Source organism: Hippocampus zosterae, chromosome 2 (genome assembly GCF_025434085.1).
Source record: "Hippocampus zosterae strain Florida chromosome 2, ASM2543408v3, whole genome shotgun sequence".
Taxonomy (NCBI): Eukaryota; Metazoa; Chordata; class Actinopteri; order Syngnathiformes; family Syngnathidae; genus Hippocampus; species Hippocampus zosterae.
Window position 1 is genome coordinate 21,855,886 of NC_067452.1, and position 27,687 is coordinate 21,883,572.

Here is a 27,687-nt window from a genome sequence, read left to right on the forward strand (position 1 = left end):
ATAGCCCTTTCAGGGAAATAAGACATTTTTACTTTAACTTTGTTAAACAGTAGTTGTGTTTTTTCCCTTACTTTAACAAAAACAAAACACTAATTTTACCAAAATAAATACTAAACATGAAAACAAAAATATCATTTTCATGTGTACAATTCCTCTTTTCAAATCCCCTCTCCCCCTTAAAAATATATCAGAAGAGGTCGTGTTTTCCCGGTGCTTTGTGCTGTCATTTACCGTCCTCATAAATACAACAAAGACTTTTAAAGCAAATTTTCAACCTTTCTTGCGGAAATCAGGCTGAGATATGATCGTATCCTCTTAATGGGGGATTTTAATAATATAACATGTCCTCGGGGTATCGAGGAAACCACAGTCAGGTGGTAACAATTCAATCAAAGCGTTGTACTCACCAGTACCTGCCGAAGTCTCCGTAAGACACAGAAAATCCAAGTCATAGAAAGGAAATACTCCCTCGGAATATCGGTCTTGTTCGTCAGCGACCGGGCGTTTAACAACGCGATCCTTGTGGAAGTAGCAACGGGGGGATTGCCTCTGTCAATCGCCGAGGGGGAATTTCCTCAAAAGGTTTCGCTGGGTTGGGTACCCGGCGGCTGGGTGTTAGGTTCCGAGGTCGGCCGCGTCGCGATGGCACCGGCGGTGGAGCGGTCCCCGACGCCGGCCGCGGCCCGGCCTGGACTATGGGAGCGTAGGCAGGGCGAACGGCGACGCCGGCGGCCAGCCGAGGCTTTCCGCCGGCGGCCGCCGCCGCCCATCGAGGTCGGTCGCGCTCCGGGCGACGGGAGTGCCGGGGCGCGACGGGGTGCGCCGGCGCCGCCGCCGACGGCATCGCGGGGTCGGGCCGCGGGGCCCGGGGGGCGCTTCGGGGTCGGGGTGCGGGACGAGCAGGCGACCGGCCAACGACCGGCACCGTACCCACCGCACGCCCGTCCCCCTCACGCCGTCCCGGCCCCGCGCCTCTCCCCGCGGGCCGCCTTCGAACGTCGCCACCGCCGCCGCCGTCGCCTCCGCCGTCCCCCCCGCGCACTCGGCGCTTCCTGCTTTCGTGGTCCGGGGGCCGGGGCGCGCCGGGGTGCGCCGGCGCCGCCGCCGACGGCATCGCGGGGTCGGGCCGCCGGGGCCGGGTGGCGCTTCGCGGTCGGGGCGGGGGGGAGCAGGCTACCGGCCAACGACCGGCACCGTACCCCCCACACGCCCGTCCCCCTCACGCCATCCCGGCCCCGCGCCTCTCCCCGCGGGCCGCCTTCGAACGTCGCCGGCGCCGCCGCCGTCGCCTCCGCCGTCCCCCCTCGCATCCTGCTTTCGGGGTCCGGGGGCCGGGGCGCGCCGGGGTGCGAGAAAGGCGCGTTGGGAGAGCCAACGACCGTTAGCAAGCACGAGGCGACGGGGTCGAGGGCACACCACGCCGGAGCGATCGAAGTTTGTCTCAGATTCCGTTTTAGCTTCACAAGCTGACCACTGCGTTTGCTGCGGCGGCGGCGGCGCTTCCGTGAAGGGAGCGAGCGAACGCGGAAGAGATCAACCGGCAGGTTAGCCAAGAACGGAGGTAGCGTCTTTTCACCAGTCTTGCCAAAACGCGTGTGTATTGGGATAGACGCGTGCCGACGGTTATGTATGGGCACGCCTTAAATTCAAATGAGCCAATCAGCGTATCGTATATGCTGACGCTTAGGTATGGGCACACCGTAAATTCAAATGGGCCAATCAGCGCATAGTATATGCTGACGCTTAGGTATGGGCACCTAAAATTCAAATGAGCCAATCAGGGCATCGTAAATGCTAACGCATATGTGTGGGCATACCTTCATTTCAGAGGAGCCAATCAGCGCATCGTTATCGCCACATGCCCTCCTCAGACAGGGTCTCCAGTTAGTCAAACATTATACACACAAAGTCGCGCTGCTGCGGTCCTCTGCATTGCATTTGTTGGTGCACGCAAATACAACAGATAATTTTAACAAGTGATCGCGGTAATGCGCAGATTATAGTCCAAACATATAAAATGTATAACATAAAAATCACTTGATAATTTTTTATTTGATACAATTTGCCGTGGGTCTGGACAGAGAAGGCTCGGGCAGGGGAGGTCAGCGGTCCGGTCGTGGATTGCGGTCCGCCAGTTGAGGAAGACTGCTTTAGGCAAAACATGCAATACAGCAACTGGTTTGGCATGTATTGGCATCACAGGGAAGACGCCATTAGTGAAATGGAGGAGCTATCTTGGTAATGGTTGGTATCCTAAGTCAAGCCATTTGACAGCCACTGTTGGATTCACCTGACGCTTTAAGAGGGGCGAAGCTGCCACTGACAGGCGACCGTTCGCGCGAGGTATAACAAGCAGAGTCGCATTATGTTGCGTTAGTGAAAACACTCGCTTCTTCGTCGGCATGGCCCAATGATAAGCTACGCTTGTACTTTTATTTAACAGAAATCTAAAGTTAGCTTTAGATTGATCATGACCGGTTGCTTTGTTTGTCTGCTTTGCATTATGTCCGTTGTGCTTTGTTTGTAATCACAGTCATTACCGCTCGCAATCGGCAATGTAAACAGCGTGGGCTAAAGTGTTGTTAAAACAGTGGTGTCTTTATTTAACTCATTATGCATAGTTTTCATGTTTGTCCAGCCGTAATTTGATTTTGAACGAAGTACATTGCGTTGCAGCTGGGCTTAATCATGCCGGCGCTCCACTTCCGGTTTGGACCGTTGGGAGTTGTAGTTCTTTTGTTCGGGTCGACTTGATATGTTTGTGATATATGGTTTCTTACGTTTAAAATAATGAATTATAATACATGGTGAGATCACGGTTGATTAAAGTATTTATTAAATGTATTGTTAAAAGGAGTTTCAACTCCCACCTCCGACAGAGCTTTTCCCATGTTCCGGGGGAGACGGGGGACATTGAGTCCGAGTGGACCATGTTCCGTGCCTCTATTGTTGAGGCGGCCAATCTGAGTTGTGGCCGTAAGGTGGTTGGTGCCTGTCGTGGCGGCAATCCTCGTACTCGCTGGTGGACACCGGCAGTAAGGGATGCCGTCAAGCTGAAGAAGGAGTCCTATCGAGCCTTTATGGCCTGTGGGACCCCAGAGGCAGCTGACGGGTATCGACTGGCCAAGCGGACCGCGGCTTCGGTGGTCACCGAGGCAAAAACCCGAGCGTGGGAAGAGTTCGGTGAGGCCATGGAAGCCGACTTCCGGACGGCTTCGAGGAAATTCTGGTCCATCATCCGACGTCTCAGGAGGGGGAAGCAGTGCACCACTAACACTGTGTACAGTGGGGATGGGGCGCTGCTGACTTCGACTCGGGACGTTGTGAACCGGTGGGCAGAGTACTTCGAAGACCTCCTCAACTCCACCAACACGCCTTCCTTTGAGGAAGCAGAGCCTGGGGACTCTGAGGTGGGCTCTCCTATCTCTGTGGTTGAAGTCACCGATGTGGTTAAAAAGCTCCTCGGTGGCAAGGCCCCGGGGGTGGATGAGATCCGCCCGGAGTTCCTCAAGGCTCTGGATGTTGTGGGGCTGTCCTGGTTGACACGCCTCTGCAACATCGCGTGGTCAACGGGGAGAGTGCCTCTGGATTGGCAGACCGGGGTGGTAGTCCCTCTTTTTAAAAAGGGGGACCGGAGGGTGTGTTCCAACTACAGAGGGATCACACTCCTCAGCCTCCCTGGTAAGGTCTTTTCAGGGGTGCTGGAGAGGAGGGTCCGTCAGGAAGTCGAGCCTCAGATTGAGGAGGAGCAGTGTGGTTTTCGTCCCGGCCGTGGAACAGTGGACCAGCTCTACACCCTTAGCAGGGTCCTTGAGGGTATGTGGGAATTCGCCCAACCAGTCTACATGTGTTTTGTGGACTTGGAGAAGGCGTTTGACCGTGTCCCTCGGGGAGTTCTGTGGGGGGTGCTTCGTGGGTATGGGGTACCGAACCCCCTGATACGGGCTGTTCGGTCACTATACCACCGATGTCAGAGTTTGGTTCGCATTGCCGGCAGTAAGTCGGAATCGTTTCCAGTGAGGGTAGGACTCCGCCAAGGCTGCCCTTTGTCGCCGATTCTGTTCATAACCTTTATGGACAGAATTTCTAGGCGCAGCCGAAGCGTTGAGGGGGTCCGTTTTGGGGGCCTCAGTATTACATCCCTGCTTTTTGCAGATGATGTGGTGCTGTTGGCTCCTTCAAACGGGGCTCTCCAACTCTCACTGGAGCGTTTCGCAGCCGAGTGTGAAGCGGTTGGGATGAAAATCAGCACCTCCAAATCTGAAACCATGGTCCTCAGTCGGAAAAGGGTGGAGTGCCCCCTCCGGGTCGGGGAGGAGATCTTACCCCAAGTGGAGGAGTTCAAGTATCTTGGGGTCTTGTTCACGAGTGGGGGTAGGAGGGAGCGGGAGATCGACAGGCGGATCGGTGCAGCGTCTGCTGTGATGCGGACGTTGTATCGGTCTGTCGTGGTGAAGAAGGAGCTGAGCCAAAGGGCGAAGCTCTCAATTTACCGGTCGATCTACGTCCCAACCCTCACCTATGGTCACGAGCTATGGGTCGTGACCGAAAGAACGAGATCCCGGATACAAGCGGCTGAAATGAGTTTTCTCCGCAGGGTGTCCGGGCTCTCCCTTAGAGATAAGGTGAGAAGCTCGGTCATCCGGGAGAGGCTCAGAGTCGAGCCGCTTCTCCTCCACATCGAGAGGAGCCAGATGAGGTGGCTTGGGCATCTGATTCGGATGCCTCCTGAGCGCCTCCCCGGTGAGGTGTTCCGGTCATGTCATGCAGTTATATAAAGCACACAACTTCGGTCTTCTGCCATGGTAACCCATTCAAATAATGTTTAGAACAAACATTTTTATTTACATTTGGGGTTATGTTATTATTTGATAGATAACCTAGCATTATACACTGCTCTAAAGTGAAACATGAATGTATCTGCATTCTTTAAATTTCCCTCCCTATCCTTGATTTAACAATGATTGATCACAGGGAATTATTTAATTCAGAGACAGAGTTAAAAATAAAAATGAAACACATTGTTAGAGTATGTCATTATTTTGTCACATTTAATTAAAGTAGTTTCAGTTTTGTATTCAGGTTTCCACTCTGAATGTGTTCCCCAAAATGATATGTGGCAATGCAGAAATACTGTGACTTCTTTTTCACTCGGAACTAATAACGATCTTGGAGGTGGTTCGAAAGTGCCGGTTGTCTGGGGCTGAGCGGGGCCGTTTTGTCATTGTCAACTGATTATTTCCCAGCGATGCAGCAAAAAACTTTGCCGCACACCTCCATTTCCTGGTTTTAGTCGAGCCATACGCCAATGTACAATTAAAATAAGCTGTATGTTGACTGGCACTGACTGAAGGGTCTGTGCATGTGCATGTGCATGCATCACCATACAAGAAACAGAACTAGAAAAAAAACACAACACACCTCGTCTCACCAACTACACCAGCATTAGGAAAGACAGAGAACACAAGGGAGGAGGAGGACTGCTCACATCCATTCACAAATCAGTCACATTCACTCCCATGAACATCCCCAACAACATTAACACCAACACTACAGAAATTCAAACCGTAAAGATTCACATAACCAACCACAAAAGACTACACATATGCAACATGTATATACCCCCCAGAGATACCACCCGACCAGACCACGCCACAGAAGACACAGACATCACCAACACCTTCCAATACATAAACTCGCTGAACAACACCATTCTAACCGCAGACATCAACGCTCACTCAACACAATGGCACTCTCCCTACGACGACCACAGAGGCACCCTCATTGCAGACATACTACAGAACTCCCAACAAATCACTCTAAACGCAAACACACCTACCAGAAAACCTACAAACATCAACCAACAACCAACATCACCGGACATCACAACAGCCAGCAACAGCATCACAAACAGAACAACATGGACCACAATACACGCACTCAGTTCAGACCACCTTCCTATCAAAATCACACACAACACGCGTGGTCCTTTCCGCCTACAACAACACCTTCAAACTTACACAAATTACAGGAAAGCAGACTGGGAAGGATACACCTCTGAAATAGAATCAGCACTGGAGAACATAACCATACCTGACAACATCCACACAGCCAACACCATGCTCACAAACCTCATACTTACAGCAGACAAACACCACATACCCCACGGAAAAATAAAAAGCAAATCACTTCTCCTACCACAACACATCAGAACACTCATCAGCCAAAGAAACGACATCAGACAACAAAACCACCAAGACCCACGCATCACAGACCTAAACAAAGAAATAGACACACAAATCCAAAAACACAAACAAGAGCTATGGAAAGAACACTTAACGGATGCATGGAACCACAGACACAAACAATACATACTCTGGAACACAGTAACAAGACTATCTAACAAAGAACAAAAAGCACCAGAAAACACCACAATACAGTTCGGACAACACACGGCAATATCCAACAAACAGAAAGCACGAGCATTCAACAAACAATTCACCAACATAATACAACACAAAACCAACAGAACATACAGACAACTACAACGCAAAATACGAAAACTCAACACCACGCCCATAACCATCACAGAACAACAAGTCAAACAAGCACTACAACGCTCCAAAAGCAACAACTCCACAGGCCCAGACAACATAAACATCAGACATCTGAAACACCTAGGCCCCAAAGCAATAACACTACTCACACACACTTACAACACATCACTCAACACCAACACCATCCCCGCAATATGGAAGACTGCAAAAATAATCCCAATACCAAAACCCAACAAAAACCACGCACTCGGCCCATCTTACAGACCAATAGCACTACTCAGCCCAATAGCCAAAACAATGGAAAAGGTAATACTACCCTTCATTACCAACAACACTCAAGTACCCTCTCACCAACACGGCTTCCGAAAACAACACTCCACAACCACAGCACTACACCACATACACAAGATCATAGCCACAGGTTTCAATCAACAAAAACCACCACAACGAACAGTTGCCATAGCCCTAGACATGTCCAAAGCCTTTGACACGGTAAACCTACACACACTCACAAACAAACTCAACAACACTAACACCCCAAACATCATCATCAAATACATCTTCAACTACATAAGGGGACGCAGACAATACACTCAATACCGGGGGGAAACATCAGAACATAGAAACACGAAAACGGGGGTACCACAGGGGGGAGTACTTTCACCAACACTATTCAACATATACATGGCAGACTTACCACAACCACCTCCAAATGTACACACAGTTACATATGCAGACGACATCACCATTCTATCCACACATGTCAAACCACAACAGGCACAACAACAAGTACAAAAATATCTCCACGACACATACAACTGGACAAAACAGAACCAACTCACACTCAACGCAGACAAAACCACCACCACTCTGTTCACACCGGATCCGGCAGAATACAGCAACAGGCTCACTTTACAAATAGATAACACCACCCTACCCACAGTCCGCGAACCCAAAATACTGGGATTAACATGGGACCCCAAACTCACCTTCTCAAAACACACACAACACACTCTAACCCGCGCCAAGCAATCAAACAAAATACTTAAAGCCTTAACAACCACTCACTGGGGAAAATCCAAAGAAACCACACTCACACGCCTCGAATACGCAAACACTATATGGTCACCAACACTATCGGACACAAACAAGACAAAACTCCAGACCACACAGAACACAGCACTCAGAATAGCAACAGGATGCACACAAGACACAAACATACAACACTTGCATGAGGAAACAAAAACTCTCCCACTGAACATCCATCTAAAACTACACGCATCGCAAATCAGACAAAAAGCCCAACACCCAACCCACCCACTACACCCACTCACTCAACAACCACCACCACCCAGACAAAAGAAACAAACAATCTTCCACAACAACAACTACACACACAACAAAGACACAGCACCACAGGACACCAACAACGACACCATAAAACAGAACATGAAAGACATACACACCCACTTTGTACAAACACACTTGGACACCAGACAACACAACAAAGTAATACATGCACCAGCACCAGAAATAGACCCATCAGAGCAAGACCTACCACACAGAACCAGACAACTCCTAGCACAACTCCGAACCAACAAATCACCAGCCCTCCACTCCTACCTACACAACATTACACCGGACACACACCCAACACCACTCTGTGCGCTATGCGGCACGCAAGTGCACGACACACAACACCTGTTCACCTGCACAAACATACCCACCACACTGACTCCGGAGGACCTCTGGCGAAACCCAAGTGGAGTGGTGGCCCTGCTCGCCCGCTGGGCGGAGGAGGGGGGTCTGGGGATCCGGGAGACGGAGTGAGGGCCCGGTCCCCCAATGTCGGGGCACGGGTGGGGTCGACAACAACAACAACAACATAAAAAAAGACTTCCCCTTTAAATATTCCTGCTGCATAATATACTGTATCTCCTTTCCTTTCGTAAAGGATGGTCAGAACCTTTCCTAAGCATTATTAAAATTTAGACGATCTTTGCTCCAGGTGCTACCGGCTCATCTCACTCGGTTAGGATAGGAAAGGAAAGTTCCTATGCCAAAATGATAATCCAAAAAGGGCCCCTGTTGGTGGATAATCAGGCCATGGGAGGTGTGAGTAAATTGTGAGGGGGTGTTGGCTGGAGCTAGAAATAATTTTGGTGTCTTGTCCCTGCAGTAGGTTCATTAAAAGAGCAACCAGTGTTTTCACCACCATGGTCGGATCTTACTCTGGAGGGTAACCCATACAGGCAGGTGGCTTGGACAAAATATTTCAACACTGTCAAAGCTGTGTTGTCTGTGCTCCAGTTGAAGGTACGTTATTAGCCTGGAATTCCCATCAATGCCGGCATGTGTCACAAACACCCACCTGTAAAACAAACATGAAAAGAATAATGATTAAATACAAGAAAACAATCAAGTTTCATATCTTGTTTGAAATATCATCTCGGTAGAGAAGGTATTGCTGTGCACTTAAGACTACATGGAGGCAATTTGGAGTTTGTGTAACTTGGATATACAAATGATAAAATTCAATTTAATCTGTGCTGTCCATACAATATGGCTTTCTAATGCTCCCACGAGTACAAATATAAGATGATCCCTTATTACCGAATGAGACGCATATGCCCATCTATGTGCCATAAACTATTGGGGAATGGCACATAGTATGTTCTTCTAGCCACAGTCTGGCTCCATCTCTGGGCTGCAGCAGCTGGCTCAATACGGTTGAGGATTTCTCGAACTCTTTTTCTTTGTACTACAATACCATCAGCACGCAGGTATGCCCTCATCATCTGCAACAGGTTCATAAAACAACACAATAAAGAAAGTACACTTTCACAATGAATATAATGATATATACATGAAGGGACAAGAGTATGTAGCAGAACACTTGCTTCCGAGCCTGATCTGGGAAATTGGCTGTGCAATCTTCTGACATGCTCTTCCAGGTCAACATCATGAATGGGAGTAAATCTATTTCTGGCTGAAATCTGAAAAAACTTCATTTTTTTATGCAGGTATGAAGAGGAACAACACAACATCTCAGTGATGGCTCTCACTGTAAAGCCCTGAGTGGGGAGCAGTTCAATTTGATCACTTGTAATGTCAAGTGCTGGTCTTCCTCGTCTACCTAAAGTATGGAAATAAAAGGATTAAGGAATTCAAGCAAACGAATCACTACGTGTTTTTTATATACTGTATACAGTACAGGCATATAGACACAGATGTACATAAAAGTACATGCAGCTTCAAAACCACGAGCAGCTATTTTCTCTAACCATTTTACTCAAGAAAAAAATAATTCAAACTTATAATTGAATAACTAAAAGATCACTAGTTATTGCTTAAAAGTGTACAGCCATCGCGTTACTTAATAGTCTACTGATTTGCAGGAAAACCACTGGTATAAAACGACGTTTGACAGGGTGATAGAAGGTAAGTCACAGCAAGTCGTCAGTAAAACCCGTGTGTAGTTCGAATAAAAATACATACGAAAAACCAATGACAAAAAATGGTAGCCATTTTACCTGTGTGCAAACGATGTGCCACATGGGAACAAACACGTCCACCATTAGGAGTGGGTCCCGCAATGATGACAGATCGGAGATCTATTGGACTTTGAATCAAACTTTGAATAGTATCAGCGCTAAACTGGTCACTAACTCTTCTTAAATTAGCAATTGAAATGTTTATCGCGCGTGCTTCACTTTCACCGGCAGACCCTTGATGACAGGCACTCTCTATTGCCCTGCACCTTCGCCGAATACGTCTCAGGACACTGTCCGCCATTGTTGTTTTAAAAAACTAAGTGGGCACAGAATTTCCAAAATCATGAGCCCTGACTGGTGGGATGACACTATTTTGAAACGTACAGCCAATAGGATACCGTTACATGTTTTCGTAATCATCCTTATTTGCATTTAATGCAAGTACAGTGTAATGTCACTAGCACTACAAGTGGGCACATTTATGGCCTTACATGTTCACTAGTAAGCGTCAAAATGACCTTACTAGTGAACTAGTGAGTTTTGTGGCTTACATGTTCACTAGTAAGCGTCAAAATGACCTTACTAGTAAACTAGTGAGCGTTTTGTGGCTTACATGTTCACTAGTAAGCGTCAAAATGATCTTACTAGTGAACTATTGGGCGTTTTGTGGCTTACATGTTCACTAGTAAGCCTCAAAATGATCTTACTAGTGAACTAGTAGGCGATGTGTGGCTTACATGTCAACTAGTAAGCCTCAAAATGAACTTACTAGTGAACTAGTGGGCACATTTATGGCCTTACATGTTCACTAGTAAGCGTCAAAATGATCTTACTAGTGAACTAGTGGGCACATTTATGGCCTTAAATGTTCAGTAGTAAGCGTCAAAATAATCTTATTAGTGAACTAGTGGGCGTTTTGCGGCTTACATGTTCACTAGTAAGCGTCAAAATGACCTTACTAGTGAACTAGTGAGCGTTTTGTGGCTTACATGTTCACTAGTAAGCGTCAAAATGACCTTACTAGTAAACTAGTGAGCGTTTTGTGGCTTACATGTTCACTAGTAAGCGTCAAAATGATCTTACTAGTGAACTATTGGGCGTTTTGTGGCTTACATGTTCACTAGTAAGCCTCAAAATGATCTTACTAGTGAACTAGTAGGCGATGTGTGGCTTACATGTCAACTAGTAAGCCTCAAAATGAACTTACTAGTGAACTAGTGGGCACATTTATGGCCTTACATGTTCACTAGTAAGCGTCAAAATTACCTTACTAGTGAACTAGTGGGCGTTTTGTGGCTTACATGTTCACTAGTAAGCGTCAAAATGATCTTACTAGTGAACGAGTGAGCGTTTTGTGGCTGACATGTTCATAAATAAGTGTCAAAATGATCTTACTAGGGAACTAGTGGGCGTTTTGTGGCTTACATGTTCACTAGTAAGCGTCAAAATTACCTTACTAGTGAACCAGTGAGCGTTTTGTGGCTTACATGTTCACTAGTAAGCGTCAAAATGACCTTACTAGTGAACTAGTGAGCGTTTTGTGGCTTACATGTTCACTAGTAAGCGTCAAAATGATCTTACTAGTGAACTAGTGGGCGTTCTGTGGCTTACATGTTCACTAGAAGCCTCAAAATTATCTTACTAGTGAACTAGCGGGCGTTTTGTGGCTTACATGTCAACTAGTAAGCCTCAAAATGATCTTACTAGTGAACTAGTGGGCACATTTATGGCCTTACATGTTCACTAGTAAGCGTCAAAATGACCTTACTAGTGAACTAGTGGGCAATATGGAATAAATACTCAAAGGGCTTGCCAGGCAAGCCCATTGAGTATTTAAAGGGTTCAAAGGGCTTGCCTGGCAAGCCCTTTGAGTATTTATTCATCCGTGATGGTATTGTAGACCAATGAGAGCACGTCCGACAGACACGTGGACTTCGGGCGGCCAATCATGATGCATTTCGAGCCAAGCCCCAACAAAAACGGAGGAGAAAACTTTCAGACGCTTTGAAAGCTTTTGGGGTACATATTACTCTTGTTGTTACACAAAATTTTGTTTTACGATTATTTTAGGCGGTAACGTTATGGTGTAAATGTCAAATACGTGGTCAATTTATCAAGATGAAGCCTGCTTAAAAATTTGCTCCAACAATTTTGGAGATGTGTCTTGACTTTGACAGCAATGGCGGCAGTTCAACGCTGACAGTCGCAGTCGGGTGCAGATTTATTTCGGCAGGACTTTCTAAAATCTGCCGTTTGCTCTGACAGTTCTCTGTCTGACAGTCACATTTTGTCTTATTACTCACAAGCTAATTGACATTTAAAAAAAGAGTTAATGTTTGGAACACGATTTTGCTCTTACTGTTTGCTGCCTTAGTTCGTTTGAAATATTCGCTTCCTGCATTACATGAAGTACATTTTTTAATATTCACAAGACTGTAACTGTGCATTATAAATAATGTCACATTTGCACTATGTTTTACTGGATCTACAACTAAACTAGGTCCTCGTTTCTGGGAGAGTCCACAGCACCTCCTGTATCACAACCATTCTGCCGGCACACCTTCAGCAGCACGATGTTTCTAACGGGAGCTGGAGGGTGATCAGCTTCATTGAAGAACAGGAGGAGGAGAGGCACAACGTTTGTCATTTGTGTTATGTTTTTAGACTTTTCTCCTAACTAAAAAAACTATGTTTTGTTAATTTCTTGATATAGTTCTTGTATTTAAATATTTTAACAATCAAATATTTTTCAACTGTGTTTTAGATATGAATTGTATGAAATAAATCAGTGAAGCCCCATTCAAATTCTACTCTATCTAATCTGCTCGATCACACTGCTGTCAACCTGCTGTACCTCCAAACTCCTTGGCTTACTCGCAGTTGGAGGGTTCCCCCCGAACGGGGGGACAAATCAAGGAACCAATCCCTGCACCCCGAACGGGGTGCCCTTACGGCCGTTTTTTTTTTTTTTCGGCTAACCGCCCCCTGAACCTGGCAGGGTGGCGGGCGGACCTTTTGCTCCAGGCGGGGGACATAGAGACAAATCCGGGGCCCACACAGACACTCTCACGCACGCAACAAACACACACACAACAAACTACCTGGACATGCGACATTTGCACACAACAGATTACAAGAAGACAGACATCCTTCAGATGCAACCACCACACACCACACTGGGTACACAAACATTGCACAAACATAAACACTAGACAATACAACATAACATGGAAATGCAGACTACATCCCAAAACACCACCACGAACAACAACACCTCGTAGGACACCAACAGGCAGCAGAGCACAAACAGACCAAAACAACACACTCGCCTCACCAACACTACCCTCAAACGCAACACGGACAGACAACTCCAACAGAGATACAACAAACACAAGACCACCCCCCCCCCCCAAACCTGGACCTGCAATAGCTGCAATAGAATCATCACACGCAGACAAACCTCACTCAGATGCAACTCAACACACCCACACTGGATACACAGACATTGCTCCGGCATCACCACCCGCCAATACACAAACACGTGGACATGCAGAACACACACGCAAACAACAAACACCCCAACACCACAACCCCCGAACAACCCACAAAGAACAACACCCACCAACAAAAACAACAAACACACACTGACCATACTACAAATAAACATCAACGGCATCCAAAACAAGAAAACAGAACTAGAAGAACTCGCCTCACAACAGCACGCAGACATCATCACCATACAAGAAACCAAACTAGAAAAACAACACAACACACCTCGTCTCACCAACTACACCAGCATTAGGAAAGACAGAGAACACAAGGGAGGAGGAGGACTGCTCACATACATTCACAAATCAGTCACATTCACTCCCATGAACATCCCCAACAACATTAACACCAACACTACAGAAATTCAAACCGTAAAGATTCACATAACCAACCACAAAAGACTACACATATGCAACATGTATATACCCCCCAGAGATACCACCCGACCAGACCACGCCACAGAAGACACAGACATCACCAACACCTTCCAATACATAAACTCGCTGAACAACACCATTCTAACCGCAGACATCAACGCTCACTCAACACAATGGCACTCTCCCTACGACGACCACAGAGGCACCCTCATTGCAGACATACTACAGAACTCCCAACAAATCACTCTAAACGCAAACACACCTACCAGAAAACCTACAAACATCAACCAACAACCAACATCACCGGACATCACAACAGCCAGCAACAGCATCACAAACAGAACAACATGGACCACAATACACGCACTCAGTTCAGACCACCTTCCTATCAAAATCACACACAACACGCGTGGTCCTTTCCGCCTACAACAACACCTTCAAACTTACACAAATTACAGGAAAGCAGACTGGGAAGGATACACCTCTGAAATAGAATCAGCACTGGAGAACATAACCATACCTGACAACATCCACACAGCCAACACCATGCTCACAAACCTCATACTTACAGCAGACAAACACCACATACCCCACGGAAAAATAAAAAGCAAATCACTTCTCCTACCACAACACATCAGAACACTCATCAGCCAAAGAAACGACATCAGACAACAAAACCACCAAGACCCACGCATCACAGACCTAAACAAAGAAATAGACACACAAATCCAAAAACACAAACAAGAGCTATGGAAAGAACACTTAACGGATGCATGGAACCACAGACACAAACAACACATACTCTGGAACACAGTAACAAGACTATCAAACAAAGAACAAAAAGCACCAGAAAACACCACAATACAGTTCGGACAACACACGGCAATATCCAACAAACAGAAAGCACGAGCATTCAACAAACAATTCACCAACATAATACAACACAAAACCAACAGAACATACAGACAACTACAACGCAAAATACGAAAACTCAACACCACGCCCATAACCATCACAGAACAACAAGTCAAACAAGCACTACAACGCTCCAAAAGCAACAACTCCACAGGCCCAGACAACATAAACATCAGACATCTGAAACACCTAGGCCCCAAAGCAATAACACTACTCACACACACTTACAACACATCACTCAACACCAACACCATCCCCGCAATATGGAAGACTGCAAAAATAATCCCAATACCAAAACCCAACAAAAACCACGCACTCGGCCCATCTTACAGACCAATAGCACTACTCAGCCCAATAGCCAAAACAATGGAAAAGGTAATACTACCCTTCATTACCAACAACACTCAACTACCCTCTCACCAACACGGCTTCCGAAAACAACACTCCACAACCACAGCACTACACCACATACACAACATCATAGCCACAGGTTTCAATCAACAAAAACCACCACAACGAACAGTTGCCATAGCCCTAGACATGTCCAAAGCCTTTGACACGGTAAACCTACACACACTCACAAACAAACTCAACAACACTAACACCCCAAACATCATCATCAAATACATCTTCAACTACATAAGGGGACGCAGACAATACACTCAATACCGGGGGGAAACATCAGAACATAGAAACACGAAAACGGGGGTACCACAGGGGGGAGTACTTTCACCAACACTATTCAACATATACATGGCAGACTTGCCACAACCACCTCCAAATGTACACACAGTTACATATGCAGACGACATCACCATTCTATCCACACATGTCAAACCACAACAGGCACAACAACAAGTACAAAAATATCTCCACGACATATACAACTGGACAAAACAGAACCAACTCACACTCAACGCAGACAAAACCACCACCACTCTGTTCACACCGGATCCGGCAGAATACAGCAACAGGCTCACTTTACAAATAGATAACACCACCCTACCCACAGTCCGCGAACCCAAAATACTGGGATTAACATGGGACCCCAAACTCACCTTCTCAAAACACACACAACACACTCTAACCCGCGCCAAGCAATCAAACAAAATACTTAAAGCCTTAACAACCACTCACTGGGGAAAATCCAAAGAAACTATACTCACCACATACAAAGCAACCACACTCACAGGCCTCGAATACGCAAACACTATATGGTCACCAACACTATCGGACACAAACGAGACAAAACTCCAGACCACACAGAACACAGCACTCAGAATAGCAACAGGATGCACACAAGACACAAACATACAACACTTGCATGAGGAAACAAAAACTCTCCCACTGAACACCCATCTAAAACTACACGCATCGCAAATCAGACAAAAAGCCCAACACCCAACCCACCCACTACACCCACTCACTCAACAACCACCACCACCCAGACAAAAGAAACAAACAATCTTCCACAACAACAACTACACACACAACAAAGACACAGCACCACAGGACACCAACAACGACACCATAAAACAGAACATGAAAGACACACACACCCACTTTGTACAAACACACTTGGACACCAGACAACACAACAAAGTAATACATGCACCAGCACCAGAAATAGACCCATCAGAGCAAGACCTACCACACAGAACCAGACAACTCCTAGCACAACTCCGAACCAACAAATCACCAGCCCTCCACTCCTACCTACACAACATTACACCGGACACACACCCAACACCACTCTGTGCGCTATGCGGCACGCAAGTGCACGACACACAACACCTGTTCACCTGCACAAACATACCCACCACACTGACTCCGGAGGACCTCTGGCGAAACCCAAGCGGAGTGGCGGCCCTGCTCGCCCGCTGGGCGGAGGAGGGGGGTCTGGGGATCCGGGAGACGGAGTGAGGGCCCGGTCCCCCAATGTCGGGGCACGGGTGGGGTCGACAACAACAACAACAACACCATAAAAAAAGACTTCCCCTTTAAATATTCCTGCTGCATAATATATCTCCTTTCCTTTCGTAAAGGATGGTCAGAACCTTTCCTAAGCATTATTAAAATTTAGACGATCTTTGCTCCAGGTGCTACCGGCTCATCTCACTCGGTTAGGATAGGAAAGGAAAGTTCCTATGCCAAAATGATAATCCAAAAAGGGCCCCTGTTGGTGGATAATCAGGCCATGGGAGGTGTGAGTAAATTGTGAGGGGGTGTTGGCTGGAGCTAGAAATAATTTTGGTGTCTTGTCCCTGCAGTAGGTTCATTAAAAGAGCAACCAGTGTTTTCACCACCATGGTCGGATCTTACTCTGGAGGGTAACCCATACAGGCAGGTGGCTTGGACAAAATATTTCAACACTGTCAAAGCTGTGTTGTCTGTGCTCCAGTTGAAGGTACGTTATTAGCCTGGAATTCCCATCAATGCCGGCATGTGTCACAAACACCCACCTGTAAAACAAACATGAAAAGAATAATGATTAAATACAAGAAAACAATCAAGTTTCATATCTTGTTTGAAATATCATCTCGGTAGAGAAGGTATTGCTGTGCACTTAAGACTACATGGAGGCAATTTGGAGTTTGTGTAACTTGGATATACAAATGATAAAATTCAATTTAATCTGTGCTGTCCATACAATATGGCTTTCTAATGCTCCCACGAGTACAAATATAAGATGATCCCTTATTACCGAATGAGACGCATATGCCCATCTATGTGCCATAAACTATTGGGGAATGGCACATAGTATGTTCTTCTAGCCACAGTCTGGCTCCATCTCTGGGCTGCAGCAGCTGGCTCAATACGGTTGAGGATTTCTCGAACTCTTTTTCTTTGTACTACAATACCATCAGCACGCAGGTATGCCCTCATCATCTGCAACAGGTTCATAAAACAACACAATAAAGAAAGTACACTTTCACAATGAATATAATGATATATACATGAAGGGACAAGAGTATGTAGCAGAACACTTGCTTCCGAGCCTGATCTGGGAAATTGGCTGTGCAATCTTCTGACATGCTCTTCCAGGTCAACATCATGAATGGGAGTAAATCTATTTCTGGCTGAAATCTGAAAAAACTTCATTTTTTTATGCAGGTATGAAGAGGAACAACACAACATCTCAGTGATGGCTCTCACTGTAAAGCCCTGAGTGGGGAGCAGTTCAATTTGATCACTTGTAATGTCAAGTGCTGGTCTTCCTCGTCTACCTAAAGTATGGAAATAAAAGGATTAAGGAATTCAAGCAAACGAATCACTACGTGTTTTTTATATACTGTATACAGTACAGGCATATAGACACAGATGTACATAAAAGTACATGCAGCTTCAAAACCACGAGCAGCTATTTTCTCTAACCATTTTACTCAAGAAAAAAATAATTCAAACTTATAATTGAATAACTAAAAGATCACTAGTTATTGCTTAAAAGTGTACAGCCATCGCGTTACTTAATAGTCTACTGATTTGCAGGAAAACCACTGGTATAAAACGACGTTTGACAGGGTGATAGAAGGTAAGTCACAGCAAGTCGTCAGTAAAACCCGTGTGTAGTTCGAATAAAAATACATACGAAAAACCAATGACAAAAAATGGTAGCCATTTTACCTGTGTGCAAACGATGTGCCACATGGGAACAAACACGTCCACCATTAGGAGTGGGTCCCGCAATGATGACAGATCGGAGATCTATTGGACTTTGAATCAAACTTTGAATAGTATCAGCGCTAAACTGGTCACTAACTCTTCTTAAATTAGCAATTGAAATGTTTATCGCGCGTGCTTCACTTTCACCGGCAGACCCTTGATGACAGGCACTCTCTATTGCCCTGCACCTTCGCCGAATACGTCTCAGGACACTGTCCGCCATTGTTGTTTTAAAAAACTAAGTGGGCACAGAATTTCCAAAATCATGAGCCCTGACTGGTGGGATGACACTATTTTGAAACGTACAGCCAATAGGATACCGTTACATGTTTTCGTAATCATCCTTATTTGCATTTAATGCAAGTACAGTCTAATGTCACTAGCACTACAAGTGGGCACATTTATGGCCTTACATGTTCACTAGTAAGCGTCAAAATCATCTTACCAGTGAACTAGTGGGCACATTTATGGCCTTAAATGTTCAGTAGTAAGCGTCAAAATAATCTTATTAGTGAACTAGTGGGCGTTTTGCGGCTTACATGTTCACTAGTAAGCGTCAAAATGACCTTACTAGTGAACTAGTGAGCGTTTTGTGGCTTACATGTTCACTAGTAAGCGTCAAAATGATCTTACTAGTGAACTATTGGGCGTTTTGTGGCTTACATGTTCACTAGTAAGCCTCAAAATGATCTTCCTAGTGAACTAGTAGGCAATGTGTGGCTTACATGTCAACTAGTAAGCCTCAAAATGAACTTACTAGTGAACTAGTGGGCACATTTATGGCCTTACATGTTCACTAGTAAGCGTCAAAATGATCTTACTAGTGAACTAGTGGGCGTTTTGTGGCTTACATGTTCACTAGTAAGCGTCAAAATGACCTTACTAGTGAACTAGTGGGCGTTTTGTGGCTTACATGTTCACTAGTAAGCGTCAAAATGATCTTACTAGTGAACGAGTGAGCGTTTTGTGGCTGACATGTTCATAAATAAGCGTCAAAATGATCTTACTAGGGAACTAGTGGGCGTTTTGTGGCTTACATGTTCACTAGTAAGCGTCAAAATTACCTTACTAGTGAACCAGTGAGCGTTTTGTGGCTTACATGTTCACTAGTAAGCGTCAAAATGACCTTACTAGTGAACTAGTGAGCGTTTTGTGGCTTACATGTTCACTAGTAAGCGTCAAAATGATCTTACTAGTGAACTAGTGGGCGTTCTGTGGCATACATGTTCACTAGAAGCCTCAAAATTATCTTACTAGTGAACTAGCGGGCGTTTTGTGGCTTACATGTCAACTAGTAAGCCTCAAAATGATCTTACTAGTGAACTAGTGGGCACATTTATGGCCTTACATGTTCACTAGTAAGCGTCAAAATGACCTTACTAGTGAACTCGTGGGCAATATGGAATAAATACTCAAAGGGCTTGCCAGGCAAGCCCATTGAGTATTTAAAGGGTTCAAAGGGCTTGCCTGGCAAGCCCTTTGAGTATTTATTCATCCGTGATGGTATTGTAGACCAATGAGAGCACGTCCGACAGACATGTGGACTTCGGGCAGCCAATCATGATGCATTTCGAGCCAAGCCCCAACAAAAACGGAGGAGAAAACTTTCAGACGCTTTGAAAGCTTTTGGGGTACATATTACTCTTGTTGTTACACAAAATTTTGTTTTACGATTATTTTAGGCGGTAACGTTATGGTGTAAATGTCAAATACGTGGTCAATTTATCAAGATGAAGCCTGCTTAAAAATTTGCTCCAACAATTTTGGAGATGTGTCTGACTTTGACAGCAATGGCGGCAGTTCAACGCTGACAGTCGCAGTCGGGTGCAGATTTATTTCGGCAGGACTTTCTAAAATCATCCGTTTGCTCTGACAGTTCTCTGTCTGACAGTCACATTTTGTCTTATTACTCACAAGCTAATTGACATTTAAAAAAAGAGTTAATGTTTGGAACACGATTTTGCTCTTACTGTTTGCTGCCTTAGTTCGTTTGAAATATTCGCTTCCTGCATTACATGAAGTACATTTTTTAATATTCACAAGACTGTAACTGTGCATTATAAATAATGTCACATTTGCACTATGTTTTACTGGATCTACAACTAAACTAGGTCCTCGTTTCTGGGAGAGTCCACAGCACCTCCTGTATCACAACCATTCTGCCGGCACACCTTCAGCAGCACGATGTTTCTAACGGGAGCTGGAGGGTGATCAGCTTCATTGAAGAACAGGAGGAGGAGAGGCACAACGTTTGTCATTTGTGATATGTTTTTAGACTTTTCTCCTAACTAAAAAAACTATGTTTTGTTAATTTCTTGATATAGTTCTTGTATTTAAATATTTTAACAATCAAATATTTTTCAACTGTGTTTTAGATATGAATTGTATGAAATAAATCAGTGAAGCCCCATTCAAATTCTACTCTATCTAATCTGCTCGATCACACTGCTGTCAACCTGCTGTACCTCCAAACTCCTTGGCTTACTCGCAGTTGGAGGGTTCCCCCCGAACGGGGGGACAAATCAAGGAACCAATCCCTGCACCCCGAACGGGGTGCCCTTACGGCCGTTTTTTTTTTTTCGGCTAACCGCCCCCTGAACCTGGCAGGGTGGCGGGCGGACCTTTTGCTCCAGGCGGGGGACATAGAGACAAATCCGGGGCCCACACTGACACTCTCACGCACGCAACAAACACACACACAACAAACTACCTGGACATGCGACATTTGCACACAACAGATTACAAGAAGACAGACATCCTTCAGATGCAACCACCACACACCACACTGGGTACACAAACATTGCACAAACATAAACACTAGACAATACAACATAACATGGAAATGCAGACTACATCCCAAAACACCACCACGAACAACAACACCTCGTAGGACACCAACAGGCAGCAGAGCACAAACAGACCAAAACAACACACTCGCCTCACCAACACTACCCTCAAACGCAACACGGACAGACAACTCCAACAGAGACACAACAAACACAAGACCACCCCCCCAAACCTGGACCTAATCTGCTCGATCACACTGCTGTCAACCTGCTGTAAATAATGCCTCCATTCATGATTGTAGAAACCCCAGAACGGTAAACATGTGATTATTTTATTTTAAAATATAAGAAGCCTATGTTTTGCAATTGTGCTCATTTTCATTGTATTGCACGACAAATATAATAGATGAGCCGGTTTGGGGACATCATCAACCAAGCTGCTGCTCCAATTGCAATGCGATATATTGTCCTGCTCTCCTAAATTCGCATCTACACCACAAATTATAACATCCTAACTGATTTAGCAACAACTGAAAATTCACATCATTATTTAGGGAGTTGCATAACTGTTTCATTATATGGTGCCCTATTCATTTTATTTAGTATAGCATACATATATAAGAGTGGAAAGATACTGCAGAGCTGTGCCATTACTCTTTATCTCTGTGTACATAATAAATAAACATCACCTACAGATACATTGGTAAAAATTGCTTGATTCCTTCTGTATACTGTAGATATTACGCAAATGGCGGTAAATAATTGTGAAAGCTCAGAATCAGGTTTTAAAGGGTTAATTCTTTGCTGGGTGGAGCTCTTATCATGGAGCCAATAGGAGGTGTCCTCGGGTGGTGTCCGTCCCTCATTCAGCTCGGGTCCTCCACCAGAGGCCAGGAAGCCCGAGGGCCCCGCGCAGTACCCCCGCCGCTCCCAGCACCGCACACCTCCGGACCGAGATGTCCGACGCTGGTCCCGGGATCTGTCGCAACCACCCATCCAGTCCGGGGGTCACTGCCCCGAGCGCCCCGACCACCACAGGCACGACCGCCACCCCCACCCCCCAGGCCCTCCCCAGCCCCTCCCCGAGCCCCTGGTACCCCCCGAGCCCCCCATGCTCCCCCCTCCCGATGCCTCCACCACCTGGGACCGCCACATCCACCACAACGGCCCTCCTCCGCCCCCCATCCACGACCACGACATCTGGCTGGCTCGCCACCACCATCCCGCCAGTCTGGATCCGGAAGTCCCACAGGATCCCCGCTCCGCCACCCTCCACCACCCTCGGAGGTGCCCCCCACTCCGACCCCGGGGCCCCCAGTCCACACTCCGCACAGATGCCTCGGCAGACCACGCCAGCCACCTGGCCATGGCGCTCCACGCAGGCCCCCCCTGCCAGCATCCCACACCCCGCAGCCACGTGTCGGATCGTCCCAGGCGCCTCCCCGCACAACCCACACCCCGGGTCCTGTCCGGCGCGGCACATCCGGGCCTCGACGGCTCCGGCGCCCAAGGCCCGCTCCTGAGCAGCCAGGATGAGCGCCCCTGCGCTGTCCCCCAGGCCAGTCCCCTCCAGCCACCGATAGGACTTCTTGAGATCAGCCACCTCAGCCACGGTCCGGTGGCACATCCCGCGTAGGGGCCCGCCCCACCACGATGGTCCCCCCCCCCAGCGCCCGTCCCTCCGCTCCCCACTTGGGACAAAAAATGAGCACATAACACCATCCAGTGTGGGTCCTTGGGCAAGAGCCTTCACGCTAATGCGTACCTCATACAATGATGAGAGACAATAAAATGAATGACATGCCAGCTCAGACGTCGCCCGGCCAAACAAGGTCTGCGTCAGGTGCTGGGGAACCAGAGCACCTTGATAAAAAATGGAGCAGAGATGGGCAAGATGCAATAACATGGCTCTGTTGGAATGCTACTACTCAAGCAAGCCTAGTCAGAGAGGTTACATGGAGAGAATGTGGGCTAAATGGTTACTTCGAAACCCACAGTCACGGGTGGCCACGAAACAACTCGTAACTCAGTGTTCCAACATCCACAAACGGCAACTGCTGTCACAACTTGAGATTGATGAGTTACAACGCAGGTTCCATGGTGAGGGGCTCCAGGCTGCCAGATCAGAGGAGGAGTTCATACCAGAGTGAATGCAGATGATGAGATTGGAAGGCCAGCCCCAATGAATGAAATGCTGAGCGAGGCAGCAACTGACCTGAAAGCTAAGATCATGGCAAGAATGAAAGCTGGGAAACCTAGAATCCGATTACAACGGCTATGTGAAGTACCACCTGAAAGTCTCTTGGAAAGTGTGAATGCAGCACTGAGGGCGATCCTTACCGTAACGATCACGGAAATGAACTGATATACGCTTCAGCATCAGTGATCCTTGAGATGCTTGGCTATAAGAGCAACCATGGAAGCCATGAGATACATTACCGACCATGGAAAAGACGGTTGGAGGCTAAGATCAAGGCGGCTCGGAAAGATGTGAGTCAATTGACTGAGGTCCAGAGAGGTGTGATGAAAAGGCCGATCCTGAGAGGTACATCCAGATGACCATATATGAAGCACTCGAAACAAAGGCTCCAAGCCTTGTCCAGCCGCCTAAAGCGGTACACGAAAGAGAATGAGGCCAGACGAATAAACAGGCTGTTTGCAACACAACCTGCGAAAGTGTACGCTCAGTGGCAGGGTCCTAACAACAGAGCTGATCCACCAAGACTGGAAACTGAAAGGTACTGGAGAGGCAGATGGGAGAAGGAGGTTGCACATAACAGCAGTGCACAATGGCTGGTCACCCAAAGAGAGGAGCACAGACACCTCCCTGAACAGAACCCAATTACCATAACAGTGGCAGACATAAAGGAAATAGTCTCAAATATGAAGAACTGGACAGCACCAGGCCCGGACATGGTCCACACTTACTGGCTAAAGAGACTCACAGCACTCCATGAGCGCCCAGCAGCACAAATGAACCAGCTGCCTAGGGATGGGACTCACCCAGGATGGCTAACCGAAGGGCGAACGATCCTTATCATGAAAGATCCCTCAAAGGGTGCAGTCGCATCCAACTATCGGCCAATAACCTGTCCCTCCACAATTTTGGAAGCTCATGTTGCGGCTAAGATAAGTGCACACATGGATCAATACATGAGCGAAGCACGGAAGGGCATTGGTAGAGATACCAGGGGAGCCAAACATCAGCTCCTGGTTGACAGAACAGTCGCACAAGACTGCAGGTCCCGATGTACCAACCTGTGCACAGCCTGGATTGATTAAAAGAAAGCCTATGACTCGATGCCACATACATGGATCACTGAATGCTTGGATGTGTATAAGGTGAACAGGACCCTAAGAGCCTTCGTTGCGAACTTGATGAGGATGTGGAAAACCACACTTGAAGCCAATGGCAAGCCACTTACCCAAGTGTCCATCAAATGTGGCATATACCAAGGTGATGCACTCTCCCCACTGCTGTCCTGCATAGGACTGAACCCCCTAAGCCAAGTAATCACCAAGACAGGCCATGGATACCGCCTCAGAAATGGAGCTACGATCAGTCACCTCCTCTACAAGGATGACATGTAGCTGTTTGCTAAGAGCGAAAGGGACATAGACTCCCTGATCCACACAATCAAGATCTACAGCAGCGACATCGGGATGTCATTCGTGCTGGAGAAATGTAGTCGGATGGTGACTAAGAGAGGAAGGGTAGTCCGCACTGAAGGGGTCTCACTCCCTGAAGGAACAATAGCAGACATTGAGGACAGCTACAAGTACCTCGGTATACCACAAGCCAATGGCAACCTCAAACTGGCAACAAGGAAAGCGGCTACGGCCAAATACCTCCAGCGAGTGAGGCAAGTCCTAAGAAGCCAGCTCAATGGCAAGAATAAGACCCGGGCAATAAACAGCTATGCCCTTTCCAGTGATCAGATACCCTGCAGGAAAAATAAGGTGGCCAAAGGAAGAGATTCAGACCACGGATGTTAAGACCCGAAAGCTCATTACCATGCATGGAGGGTTCCATACCAAATCCAGCACCCTGAGACTGTACACAAGCCGAAAGGAAGGAGGCCGGGGACTAGTGAGTGTGAGAGCCACTGTCCAGGATGAAACATCCAAGCTCCACAAATACATCAAGGAGAAGGCACCAACGGATGATGTACTCAGAGAATGTCTCAGACAATGGGGAACAGAAGATGAGGTGCTGGAAGAGGGACCATCATGGGAGGACAAGCCCCTACACGGAATGTACCACCGGACAATAACTGCCGTGGCCAATCTCAAGAAGTCCTATCAGCGTTCTAGAGAGGGCTGGCCTGAAGGACAGCACAGAGGCACTCATCCTTGCTGCTCAGGAGCAGGCCCTGAGCACCAGAGCCATCGAGGCCTAGATATACCACACCAGCCAAGACCCAAGGTGTAGGTTGTGCAAAGAGGCACCTGAGACGATCTAACACATAACTGCAGGGTGTAAGGTGCTGGCAGGGAAAGCCTATATGGAACGCCATAACCAGGTGGCTGGCATAGTCTACCGAAACATCTGTGCGGAGTATGGACTGGACACCCCAAGGTCAAAATGGGAAACACCTCCGAAGGTGGTGGAGAATGACAGAGCGAAGATCCTATGGGACTTCCAGATCCAGACTGACAAGATGGTAATGGCGAACCAACCAGATATCCTGATGATAGATAAAGGGCAGAGGAAAGCCGTTGTAGTGGATGTAGCGGTCCCAAGTGCTGGAAACATCAGAAAGAAGGAACACGAGAAACTCGAGAAATCCCAAGGGCTCAGAGAGGAGCTGGAGAGAGCCTGGAAGGTAAAGGGGACAGTCGTGCCTGTGGTGGTCGGAGCACTCGGGGCAGTGACCCCCAAACTAGATGATGAGTGGTTGCAACAGATCCCGGGAACAACATCGGACATCTCAGTCCAGAAATGTGCAGTGCTGGGAACAGCAAGGATACTGCGCAGAACCCTCAAGCTTCCTGGCCTCTGGTAGAGGACCCCAGCTGAATGAGGGATGGACACCACCTGAGGGGTGAGACGAGGATTTTTTTTTATAGATATACAGTAGATATATAGATGTACATTTTTCCCTGCAAGAAAAATTGAAAAGCCATTTAAAAAGATCTTATTGTATTTAGGAGACAGACACAGCACTCCATTAGCTTCTATAAATCATGCCACTTCCTTTACACAACGTCATCTTACTCTGAGTATTGCACGGAGGCATCTCTTCATTTAGTTTAACAAGTTAAGCAGCACTTGTGATCGGCCCAAGTTACAGCTGCGCGATGTGAAAGCAATTTCTGCTTCCGGTGGACTGTGACAGAACCAGAAATTTTGTCCTCACAGAAACTGTGATGTACTGTTCGGTCAATAGCAAGTACAAAATGTTAGCCCCCTGATTTGGATAAAAACAAGTGAGATTTTCTACATAATTCATATTCCACAAAGGTAAAATTCATCTGAATACCATGTTTAGACCAGTGTATGTGCATAGAATGTATGATTGTAAAGGCATTGAAAATAAAAAAAGACTTCTCGATGGACTGAATCTGTTTCTCCACTTTGACCACACGTCCCATCATGCTCAGCTCATCCAGAGACTCCAGTTCCGGCGGCGTCTTCTCGCCCTTTTCTGGTCGTGCCTTCTTATCGGCCTGGATGGCGCCTCGCCCGATCATCTGGTCCACCCGCATCTGCAGGCTCTTGATACGGCCCAGCATGTCCAGGTGTCCCGCCGAGTACTGCTCGATGACGTCCTTCACGTCGTACGGACGCAGCGTCTCCTTGAACTTCCTCTTGGCCACCAGGAACTTCAAAATCCTGACGGCTCGTATGAGCGTCTTGACGGCGGGAATGACCTCGTCCATGGCAATGTCGCAGTAGCCTCTGTCGTCCACGCTGTCCTCTCCCAGACCCTCCACGTCAACGGGAGGCCTGGCTTTGAGCCGCAGCGAGGTCCGAACGCGAGTGCGGTCATTGAAGCTCCAGCTCTTCTGCACCTTCCCGGGGCTGGCCGCCTCAGGGACGTTCTCCTGGTTGGGCGAGTGCCTCACGGCCAGGCCGGGCGCCTGGGGCGATGCCTTGTTCCGGATCACCTGCACCGAGCGGGAGTTGTTCATCCGGATCCTGTCCCGGAAGCCCAGTTTACTGCTGTCCCCCGACATATAGGGGGCGCTGTAAAAAGACTCCTCCAAACTCCTTGGCTTACTCGCAGTTGGAGGGTTCCCCCCGAATGGGGGGACAAATCAAGGAACCAATCCCTGCACCCCGAACGGGGTGCCCTTACGGCCGTTTTTTTTTCGGCTAACCGCCCCCTGAACCTGGCAGGGT

General features: G+C 47.1%; 2 protein-coding genes across 4 annotated transcripts in view; one reads left to right on the forward strand and one right to left on the reverse strand.

Annotated features, from left to right (window-relative positions):
* The window catches only part of LOC127596313 (uncharacterized), a 747,551-nt gene that overhangs the window by 444,172 nt on the left and 275,692 nt on the right, over positions 1-27,687 (forward strand). The window contains exon 1 of one of the 3 annotated variants that reach the window (XM_052058627.1): positions 3,892-3,975. The exons of the other annotated variants lie outside the window; for them this stretch is intronic. The gene's annotated coding sequence lies outside the window, so the exon portion shown is untranslated. Of the gene's footprint in view, positions 1-3,891; positions 3,976-27,687 lie in introns of those variants that run through there. 3 annotated transcript variants of the gene reach the window in all.
* LOC127596282 (potassium voltage-gated channel subfamily KQT member 4-like) lies at positions 553-27,521 on the reverse strand. Its single transcript, XM_052058568.1, has 2 exons — positions 26,925-27,521; positions 553-588 (listed from the first exon to the last, which is right to left on the reverse strand). The coding sequence occupies exons 1-2, from the start codon at positions 27,519-27,521 to the stop codon at positions 553-555; spliced, it is 633 nt and encodes a 210-aa protein (XP_051914528.1).